The sequence below is a fragment of the Strongylocentrotus purpuratus genome, unplaced genomic scaffold (genome assembly GCF_000002235.5).
Source record: "Strongylocentrotus purpuratus isolate Spur 01 unplaced genomic scaffold, Spur_5.0 spur5_contig_847, whole genome shotgun sequence".
Lineage (NCBI taxonomy): Eukaryota > Metazoa > Echinodermata > Echinoidea > Camarodonta > Strongylocentrotidae > Strongylocentrotus > Strongylocentrotus purpuratus.
The window spans coordinates 803140-815082 of NW_022145554.1; the positions used below are offsets into that span (position 1 = coordinate 803140).

The 11943-nt window shown below is 36.6% G+C and overlaps 1 protein-coding gene across 1 annotated transcript; it reads left to right on the forward strand.

Annotated features, from left to right (window-relative positions):
• Positions 1-4315: 4315 nt before the first annotated feature.
• Positions 4316-10999, forward strand: LOC115918859 (protein phosphatase 1 regulatory subunit 3B-B-like). The gene is made up of 2 exons (XM_030992647.1): positions 4316-4559; positions 5291-10999. The coding sequence occupies exon 2, from the start codon at positions 5377-5379 to the stop codon at positions 6442-6444; it is 1068 nt and encodes a 355-aa protein (XP_030848507.1). The 5' UTR covers positions 4316-4559; positions 5291-5376; the 3' UTR covers positions 6445-10999.
• The last annotated feature ends 944 nt before the right edge of the window (positions 11000-11943 follow it).

An 11943-nucleotide genomic window follows, 5' to 3' on the forward strand; every position in this document is an offset into this window, starting at 1 on the left:
TTTTGTCGCCCTCTTCTGCTAGTTGGTCAAAACAATCATTTTTTATAGTTGTAATTCATTTATTAATTTGTTTATTTATTCATTAATGTTATTGTTTATTTATTCATTCGTTTATTTATTATTCTGTTTTTTAGTTGTTTTGTTTTGCTGTCTGTTGTCATAGTTTAATTTGTCATTGTTAATTATCAATTCCTCCCAAATACCAAAATAGTAAGTCATGGTTTCGTTCACTGCAACGTCAATTTGTTTTTGGAAAATCACAACCTCTTGAAATAGGTCCACAGTGAGTGGTATGCTCCACACAGAGTTTTATTGTTCACCTTCCACCTTTGTGGAAGAACGCCATCTATAGGTGAATATTTAATAGTGCGATTTTAGTTTTTGCTCCTGATCACTGATCGAATATTTTGTCACGGTGAGAATTCCTTTTTTTACAATTCATTCCTTAGTTTTTAGGGAAAATCTATATACTTAGCCACCCAATCCTCGTCAACATTAAAGGGTTACGAATAATATATAATTTGAATGGTAAGCGCAATATATCATAAATTCCGAAATATATTGGAAGCAACTATACTGCCCCCCCCCGCACCTGAACCAAATTAGTGGCTTTTTAAACCAGTGGTAAATAATGGGATGAGTTATCAATAATTGAATATCGTGAAAACTACCTCTGAATATATAGGATGAGATTCCTCCGCCGATCGATCGGCGGATTGCTGCCGATTTCGAGATTTTAAAAAAAAAAATTCTCTCATCTGAACAATGTTATAGAGTGGGGTTACTATTTCTCAAATTTAACATTTGAATGCAAGGAAAACGTGTCCTTTTACGTAAGTATATTCTAAATACTTTCTTACATCTGCGATCAATATGATAAGACTGTAAATTTCCTTCTCCATCTTTTAAAGAGAAAAAAAAAGTCGAACAAATACTTTTTGTTCTGTCCTTTCCTTGATGGTGAAGATATGTAGACATGGTTTTCTCTGTTCGTTTTCACGCATTTCTAAGAATCTGTCCTTTGAAAGAGGTCAAACCAGGCCTGATGAATTCCCGATTTAAATCGATTTTCCTATTTTGATTTATTTCCCGATTTTCCCCCGTTTTGTTTTTTGGGGGTAGCCCTCATTTTATTTATTTTTGATTTTTTTTTAAACATGATTTTTGTTATCAAAAAGTGGATAGTCCCTGAAGTCAATGTAATACTGGTTTAAAACTGGTTTTAAACACTCATTCATCACCCCTGGGTCATGTTCACGAGGTCGGAACATGTCTGAGTTTGTGGGGCAGGTGCTCGAGATCGCATGATCGAAACAAGGAGCTCAAAGAAATGGGTCAGAGCAGGGCCTATTTTATTTGAACCCGTATCCTCTAGGCCTCTTACATAGTTACTCCATAGCAGAGGTTTGATATAGTTCCGTGCCAACTGGCTCTGAACTCTGCAATGAAGCTCAACAATGCCTGAATCATCAGGAACTGACTCCTGTGCTTCGTTTCTCAACACTTGATATCAACAGCAAGTGACAAAACTGGCTACCGAAATCATTGCATTTTATTGGCTTTGGATAATTATTGTCGAGAAAATGATAGTGATCCTTCTTAATGCTTGTACGGTTGTATTACGAAACGGCCCTGTGATGTAACTTTTCTCCCAATGGCGGAACGATTTTCCAGGAGCACAATATATTAATCTGGGGTTATTCAAGCGAATTTTATGACAAATATTCGTTACGCAAACGGGAGAAGTTAGTGATTGAAACAGATCTTCAAATACTTTCAGATGAAATTCGAATAATAATTGTGACGTTATGTCTGAACTCACACATAAAGCATTTTCCTAGAAATGTAATTTCTCTCTTCACCTCCACTTAGACCCCACCCCCTTTCTCTCTCTCTCTCTCTCTCTCTCTCTCTCTCTCTCTCTCTCTCTCTCTCTCTCTCTCTCATGTCAACATCTCTTGTTTGTTTTTTCTATCCTTGAAGCTTGGAAGTTCAAATACAGTACGCTATCTTTCATTTTCCTTCTGTGTCGTCGCATCTGGCGTGAATTCAAATTTATACTTTGCAGAATATTTGCGAGTTGGTGGAGAAAAAACAGGTAGATAGGCTTTTGTGTCTAGAGTCATGGAATGGAGAGAAGAGAATAAAAGCCGAAAAGCCGAGAAAAGAAAAGAAAAACTGGAGGAAACGAGAGAATTTATCCTTGAGCTGACCCTGGATATCCTGGCTCATGGTAAGCACGTGTGTTGGGAATAGTCTGTAAAGTCAGACCCAATATGTACAATTAGGGGAAATATAATCCACAAAACATGCGGAAACTTAAGCAATTAGTGTAGTAAACCTTCTTAATTTTAACTCATCTATAGGAAAAATGTCTCCTCGTTAATTAAATGTACAATGGTCTTACATTGCCGTGTGTTGAATAACGCAAGACTCCATACAACAGACATGAGGAATCGTTCAGCATTAGCTTTATACTGTACGTATGGGTTGAACGGAACGGAGAGTCTGTGCAAGCTGTTTGCATGAAAAGACTACCCATTCCCGTTGCGTCAGCGTGCTTCTGATACCACGTAAGTTCCATGATTCATACTCGAGGTACGCTAGACGAAAGTCAGACGTTTACAAAGGGGGTATCCCCTCGTGCGATAAATTTAGCCCACGATTACGACGCATGGTACGTAGGCCCTTGTGCATTGTGACGTCATAAAGACTCCTTTTATCATTATACATTATCTTTTACATCGTGATTCCCTTGTAGCTTTATCACTCATGGTTCGCATCGTGGCCACCTTTTTTAAAATTTATTTCTACTTCAACTTCTTCCTCTCCTCCTCTTTCTCTTTTTCTGCCTCCTCTTCCCCTTCTCCTTCTTCCCCCTTTTTTTTCCTTCTTCTTGTTATTTCTTGGTATTTCTTGAACTTCTACTTTTACTTTTTCTTTCTTGCAATTCTTATGCTTCACGTGACCATAAAAAATAGAATATATAAATAGTAATTTGTTTTTCCAACTTTTCCCCCCTGCTAATTCTCATGTTTATTGATTAATTATCATAATTGATTCGTTTTTAAGGAGTGCCATCATTGATGCGTTTTTAGATTGATATAGGCCTAGTTGTAAAAATGATTCCATGACAATTTAATAGTAAATCTATACTACACTCGACGAACGGTATAATCAGGTAGATGTATCACATCTCCCTGGTTATAACCTCATATTTGGTAGGGTTGGTGGTTATATTTGTGGGAAATTAACCATTTTTAAAGCAGAGTCTAGTTACAAAATAGACCTACTCTTTGTTTGCGAGTAGTCTATATCATCACGGACATAGACTAGTTTTCTTTATAAATCAAAAAGTCTCCTGTACATGAACGAGTCGCGTGCTAGAGTCAACCTTACCCCCTCCCCCTCCCCCATGTCCAAATTATTTTAGTCAAATATTAGCATTGATCTGGAACTACTACTAGGTCAATGCTAGGTCCATATTAGCATGGGTTTAATACTTCACTAAATTGTACACTTTAATAGTGTTTTCCTGAAATACCCCCATAATTTTCATAAATTACCGTAGGCATAGGTGTAATAATAATTTTCTCATCTCTCGCATTCTCATATCCTGAAAAATGTGGTTTGGCAAAAAATAGAAGAGTAATACACGTATGTTTTCAATTTTTATATTTCCCACTAATTCTATCTATTTATTTCGATGCTTTGTCCTACATACATGGGGGAATATAACACACCGCTAAGATGTTTTTACAAAACTTCAGTTGGTTTGGAACTTTTCTCTCCTTTTCGAAAACAATTATTTTTGTAACACATCTGAAAAGGAAAAAAGCAGTATTGCAGTGGTGTCTTGACGAGGATTTATAAACACGTAGACATGAAGGGGGGACACTTATTGGGGTCGAAATATATAGAACAGTGGGCGAGGCTTTGAGGTGGTTGAAGCTAGCGACGGCTGGAACATGCTCGATGCGGTTCATTGTTCTCGAACCTGATTGGTCGCCCGTCTTCCGTCAGGGGCCTGGAGATCCAAGGTTAGTCCTGTGATTGGACAACCACTGGTATTCACGTGTTGGCTGCATATCCAGTCATGGTATCTTCCATTGTAGAATAGGGGTGAAGTGTGTTCTAAATAAGTGATACATTTTGTTGTTTTCTTAATGAGCAAGTTTGAAGAAAAACTTTTTTTAGAAAACATTTAATATTGATGAAGAATACAAAATTGAACACTTGGGAAGTATTTTGGGGTCTTTCACAAGAAAAATTGTCATTTTACAAAACAACGGACTAGTTTCCGCAAAGTAACGTACGCACAATTTACACAGCTAGATAGTTAGCTAGTCCTTTAACCTTCACACAAGATTAGTACCGGTACATGTGTGCGCGTGCGTTGTGTACGGGTTGTATGGATTTTTAACGTTTCATCAATTTGCAATTTCTACCGAACTTCGTGCGGATCATCGTTGCAAATTTTACGACAAACTGTCCGTTTATTGATGAACTCTTCGTGTACGTAGTTAGTTTTGCTTTGATTATGTTGTCTTGACTTTTTAGTAAGTATTACCGTTTCTTTGATTCAATTTAAATAATGTGCTAGGCCTAGGTCTACATCACAATTTTACCTTACTTCTCTGGAGCTGGAGTCTTTCGTAGCTAGGTACATGTCAGGTTCGAATTTTAAAGGGATGTGCGACGATCAGCTGTTCGACAATGCATTTATACAGTACACACTGTTAGTGTTACTGTACCACTGTATGTAGACTCTAGCTCTACACTGATCTGCATTTCATCAGCAGTCATTCATATTCCATTTGATTAACTCATTAGTTTCTGTTTTATTGTTAAGGTCTACTCAGTCTATCAATATTCTCAACTAGACTAGTGCACCTGTAAATATAACAAAATTATGCATGGAATTTTTAAGAGATGTCTGAACTTCAATTCAAGTTCAAGCAAAACTCAAAACTTGGCTTGAGGCTTGACTGCTCAAACTTCAAAGACTTCTCAATCTCAGATTATTTTGCATTTTTGGATCGTATCACCACTTTCTCCTAGTAAGTAGACATATGGTAAGAAAACTAAGAATCCTATCGACTACCGTATTCACATCTTGTCTCTTTTATATTTGGCTTTGGGTTAATGATTGGTTACTAATGTAAAAGTGTATTTCAACAGTTCTATCAAAATCTAGATTTAGAAGTCTAGAGTCTAGGTCTACATCTAAATTAAATTTATATTTTTCCCATTTTTTTTATATGTGTTGTTTGCCTTTTTCCACTTCCAGGAATAACTGTGAGCTTCAGAAGTGCTCTGCTGTTATGCTGACATCATCCAAGATTCCTGGAACATAGCTTCTCCAAGCTGTTTGATATGCCTGCCAGAATTTCAGGGTTTGGAGCCATACCTTTTTGTGACATGCCAATGGACACGATACTTCTAAGTTCCAGTCCACCTGGCCTAGGTTGCTTCCCCACAGCAAATTCTTTGGGATATTACCATCAGAGAGTTCCTCCAAAAGGTGGATTCAGTATGGGGATCGGATTGAAGGGAGATTTCCTGATGCAAATGCAGCGAGACAGAAGAAAACTACCTCTTCGCTCATGTATCAAGAGCAGAACTGTAACCAATGGCTATGATTATCGAAAGAACAGTCTAGATAACATGACGAGAAGTGCTGTTTGCATGACGAACGGTAAAGCGGCCCAAAGTCCTGGCTTACATCGAAGAAACGAGCTGAAATCGAAGCCTGAGATTAGGGCGTGTAATGGGAAAGAGAAAAAGAAGGTATCTTTTGCAGATGCTCAGGGGTATTCACTCCAGACTGTGAAGTTTATGGATGGGCCAAGCAATATGCCTCCCAAGTTGAGCATTCACTTACTTGATGATGTCATTCAAAATGCTGAAGCGAAGCCTACGAACCCTTACACTTACGTGCCCGACTTTGAACAGCCCGCATCTAATTATTTGGAGTTTCGCAAGAGGCTGGAGAGTGAGACAGTATGTCTGGAGAATGTGATGATCAAAGATAACATCACAGTCGTAGGTACCATCAAAGTGAAGAACATTTCTTTCGAGAAGTCCGTCTTCATTCGGGCTACTTTCGACGAATGGGAGACGCACATAGACGTACCGGGATCATACGTGTTCCCTAGTCAAGCATCAAACTCGTATGACAAATTTGATACGTTCTCGTTCAGTCTCGACATGCCACCCAACCATGGGGGAAAGAGTCTGGCGTTCTGTGTCTGTTACACCGCAAACAATCAGAGTTTCTGGGATAGCAACCATGGAAATAACTACAAAATCGTCACAGATAAGGAAAAGGATTTTGTGCAAAATCGAGAACAACTTTCATTAAAAAACTTGAGTGGGGGTCGATCGTATGGACAGTTTTCATACTGGCAGGTCGCTGGCCAGGAAGAACGACCGTATTGGTGACAGAGGGCTGATAATTATTGCAAGTGTAATTGAATAATAGAATACGCCAAAGTTTATGCCTTTGGAAATATTTAGGGTTATATTTTTCTTAATAATACTGTATTTTCAATGAGTGAGTAGCACTGATATTATATATTGATTAATATTTATTATGTGTGATGATGGTAATTTGATGACAATTTATTGTAGTATTATTACAAGTCTTAACATTTTTGATGCAGTCTTGTCAAGATTAATACACGTACCGTACAGTCAGGTGTATCTCGCAAATAACAGGATTTGTTTAGGATGGGCTACATTTCACATTTAATCTATCCTGGATTCAGTACATGCATATGTGTACCAAGTATATTAGTTGCTTTGATATGATTATTTGTGCTTTTTGGCAAACACAAGTTGAAAGAATTTTTGTTCATTTTAAATCTGTAGGAGACTGGCACCTTACATTTTTTTTCTACTGCATGCAAAATGATGCAATGCCATGCATATTCCTAGGTTTTAGTCAAAAATTACATTAAAACCAGTCGACTGATAAATGACAACTCAAAATATCATGCATAGTTATCTACATACATATCCAGCTATGATTCTGAAATATCTACACAATATTCTTCAAGTCTAACAAAAGTCCTACTACTTAATGTGCTTTACTTGCTTTTGAGCTGTGATTTGGGGTTTTGTGCAACTGCAGTGCTAGATCATAACAGGTATTCATAGTTGGATACAGATAGAATTTCTGACTTCTAAGTTCTATTAACGTACATATGTAGGTTTAAATTAATGTTTGTATTGATAACAATTAATGGAGGTTGGTTGGAACTTGGAAAACCATGCATCCCCTCTACAGCATTTCAAATGCGCATACTAATAATAGATTTATATAATATCAAGAGTCTAGACTACATGTAATAGGTTACACAAGCTGATCACCTGATAGTGCTGCATACTCGTGCTGCATACTACATCATTACATAATGCTGTAGACTAGTTACAAAAGCCGATCAGCTGATTGCCATAGTGCTGCATACTACCATGTCAAACCATCAATTATGCATGCACCATGAGCACTGTGCATGCTGGGCCTAACAGGGCTTATTGTGGCACTTCTATACATAGAATCTATCGATCTGCTGTGCACATGTGTACAGTGAGTGCTGGTTCACCACAAGGTCAAACCCATGTCTTGCATAATCCCATGTACATCACATGTATAGTTATTTTGTATGTGTGTGTGTTTGTGTGCAGTAATGATATTCACACAGCTCATGAATATGAATAGATACTTAAAGCATGGACTTACTAGTTGACAGCTAGTAAGTCCATGCTTAAAGGAAATGTCTACAGTTTTCCTTGCATAAAGGGCCCTATGTGCCCAATATTTGTAATGGGTACTTAGATTTTTTAATTTATTCTCCTTTTTTTGTAAACATCAGCTTTCCTGTGTCAGTTACTTACCCCTCTATACAAGGACCTCCTCACATAATCCCAGTGTAAAACAAATCTCTTTTAGCTGTAAAAGCTGTATTACAATAGCAATAATTTAAAATACCTTCAACATATGGAGCCCCTTCAAGTACATGTTCACCGTTGCTCATTTAATACTCTTGTTCTTCATGGAAATATTCAGATTTTTAGCAGGGAAATGTTGAAATATTAGTGTACAACATGTAGTCCCTGTACATGTACATGTGTGTATGTATTACTATTAACATGACTGAATGTGTTGTATTTCTGTCTTGGTCAAGCACAAATTCAAGTTCCTTGAAATTTATGTGAAAATTACAAGAGCATGCACTAACTATTAGGACATATTTTTTATGATTGGCAATTCACCCTCAATTTATATTCCAATACACACACAAATCATTGCAAATGGAAAGTTCATGAACAGTTTCCTTCGCTTTACAAAGCTGTATTACATTGTATGTGGTTACTCAAGATAATACAGTCATTTATATACCGGTAGCCAAAGCAAAGTGTTCTTGATGAACAACATCATTTACATAGCGATGTTTTATTACTACATTTAGTTTACAATGTGTATGTAGTTACATTGTATGTACACAAACCCTAACTGAAAGCTGTGTCATGAACTAAAAGTGCATCCATAGTACCACTATTGGTGAAATACATGTACAGTCATACAGTGTATATTGTACATGTATACAGATTACAGAAAGTGAAAGTTATATAAACTGTTGTAAGTCAAGATAGTGTATTCAGGAAGCTTGTTCTTTTAATCAGAATGATAATAATAATGCAACTCTCTAAGGCCTAACTTGTAGCATGGACTTACTATCCATGCTTGTAGTAAAGTATGGTCAGATTACATCACTGATGTTGTTATCATCCACTTGTGTATCCAGTGCCCCCCCCCCCTCCATCCTACATCATACTACATGTATTTCCTCTTTTGGACCTGTTAAAATGTTCATGCTTTGTTCTTTTTGTATGTCCTGCAAGGCTGTATGTGAATACATGCTCGTGATACCATGAATGTAATGGTTCTTTTAATCAGTCATACATGAAGGAAATTGCTCAGAACGCCTGGTATTTGATCTTGCCCCCTTATCATCAACCAAGAAAGAAAAGGAAGGAAAAAAACACAAAGCAAATGAGTTTCATGAAGGATTGGATGAAATAGGGAGCGATATAATGGAATTGTATGTATATCATGTCAGTCTGCTACATTCCAATGCAGAAACACAGTACATGTCTGAAAAGTATGGCCACTCTATGGTAAAGCCTGGATTGTTATGCATGTCATACTCTGATTGAGAATATGCAAAGAAATTTTGGAAGAAATGGTGTTTAGTTTACATGCAAGTCTAACTAAGTGTTTAGTCATCCATCAACCATGTTCATTTTTTCTTTCAAATTTGGAGTACAAGGCTGTTGATAAATAGATGTACACTGTATGTGTGTTTGGTTGCCCCCGTTTCATCTCGGCAGTTAACAAGTAATCGGTGCACAAAGTGAATGGCTTTGACACATTTATCAATTCTGGTATGCATGATTTGTCTCCATGTTCACAGAAAATGCTATATTTCAATTGCAATATTAAGTGAATTTTGTAGTGAAATATAATTCACTCTACATGTTTCTTCCAATGGTCAGGGTTATTACTAACAACTTTTGCAATCTTAATATAATTGTGTATAGGGGTGTGTTGGGGTCTCCATTTCTGTGAAATTGCTTCTTTGTAAAAAAAAAAAAAAAAAAGTTTTACATATCGCATATATATACACACAGATAGAAATTTGGCCTTGTGTGCGATAAAAAGTTCATTGTACATGGAAAGTGCTGTGGTTTTTGTGTGAAAACAAACCAGTAGTCTTCTTGTGTGCAACAACTTCCTCATTGACTATTTGTTGTTGAAAAGTATCTATGCTTGTGCTCTGCTGTTCTTTGATTTTGTGTTTCCTTTTAAGCTGGAACATGGGATTTCCCATGAGTTTCTTCAAAACTTTCTTTTCATTATACATTTTCTCTACCATTGTTACGTCATTCTATAGTTATGTGCTAACTCTCCTTACGTCCATGTATACGTCAGAAAATTTATTGTTGTGTCTATAGCTGTGTTTGATGAGACGGCATAACTTTTACCTTTTGCACAGTTCATTGCCCAAACTCAAAGAATGGTATTTACTCAGTTTAAATGCAAATATACCAAAGTCCTGTTTCTCCCCATAGAAGGCCTCTTTCATTGTAGACAAATGGACATGTTCTACAACGGTTACCTAATTTAACTTCTGGGTCTACTGTCGTACAGTTCTGTGTACGTCACAGAATTTAAGCCTTGTAGAATTACTAACAGCTTTTTCCTAGTATAGATTAAGTTTGAACAAGTTTGTACCAGATCATAATTATGCCACAAGTAATAAATAAGTAGAGTTTCTTTTGTACATGTTGTAGGTACTTAAATAGGTTTTCCAATCGTCCAACGTGAATATTGCAACTCATTCTTGTTCTGCACAAAGTTTTAATCACAACTTCACTATTTTCGTCCATTATTTTTTAGCCTTTGAACTTGAAGTCGATATATTGTGTGGTATTTGCATGGATTAGACCAAAAAGTACAAGAAAAGATATGGTGTTGAGAAAAAAAGAAATGTACAAACAATTACATGAAATATAATATATATAATTTTAGCGTGACGAAGGTGTTTGTGTTTTGGGAGACTGCATGCAGATTTATCCGAGAGAGATAAATAACATATTTAAAAGATGAGAAGTTTAACTTGTAATAATGATCGCAATTGTTGAGTTTCAATTATTTCATGCCTACCGTGTATCAGTATTGGAAAAGAGGTTCAAAATTCATATATTTTGATACACAGAACGATGTTTTGTTGTTGTGGCGGAAACTACATGTAAATCATAATTTGTGAGAAGATGGAAATTATGAAATTTATAGATGAAAGAAATTGCAAGGATTGTTTTACTAAGGTACATGATGTACTGAATAAAACAAGAAAACCCTCTTTTAGGGGGCATTCAAAGAAATGTTGTTCCATGATCCATGTATTAATATTATACCGTTGTTGATTTATAATTCACAGCTTCAATTCTGCGTTTGTTTTGTACCTTGTGCATGGGCTCTCGAGGGGAGGGGAGGGGGGGGGGGTATTTAAAATATAGGACATGTCCAATATATTGGTCTCATACAGTCATGTACATTATTGACAATATCATTTGTTGTCTCATACTAGAGCATCTATGAGACCAAATATCAGGGTGATGATATTTTTGTTGTGATGTCAGGCACTTCATATCTCAATTGTATTGACCACTAAATTACCTACTAGGCACTCAATTGCCCTATATTCTATAAACCAATTTTCTTGTGTTTACTGTGTGGGTGATATGCAACTGGCTTTTGACATTTGCATGAGTGCTCCCCTACAAAAAGCTAATTCAAAGTCCAAGTGCATTCTACAGAAGATATACAGTACGTGTTTTTAAACGTGGGTAATGCAGTCTAATAATTGGAAGTATAGGAATGTCTCATTCAGGCAAATTTTACAACAGAGAGGAAGCTAGTTACATTGATAAATCTAGTAACCAGGCAAGGGAATAGAATATACATTGAGAGGGGGAGGGGGAGAGAAAAATTGTATAAGTTCGGATTTTCGATTTTGTTTGAGTGATGTGTTTTTCCGTGCCTGGAAGGGTGAGAATGTGAACTAATCGGTTTGTAAATTATAAGGCGTGATAACGATGAAGATGGTGATGAGGAGAAGGAGGATTGAGGAAGATGATGATGTGATAAGGGGCTTAGGGGTAATGGTGATCATGTGATGGTGGTAGTGATGGTGATGATATCGATGCTGATTATGGTGTTGGTGATGGCGATGCTGACAATAATTATGATAATGATGGCGATGATAATGCTGATGATGACGGTGGCCATATTAAATGCACCTTGATAGTAATCAAAAAGATCGTTTTGATGAAAAACGATTACATTAATAATTTTGATGTTTTTTCGGTTTATTT

Bases quoted from the DNA above. Each gene is read 5' to 3' on its own strand.
- LOC115918859 (XM_030992647.1), top strand. From the start codon at position 5,377: ATGCCTGCCAGAATTTCAGGGTTTGGAGCCATACCTTTTTGTGACATG.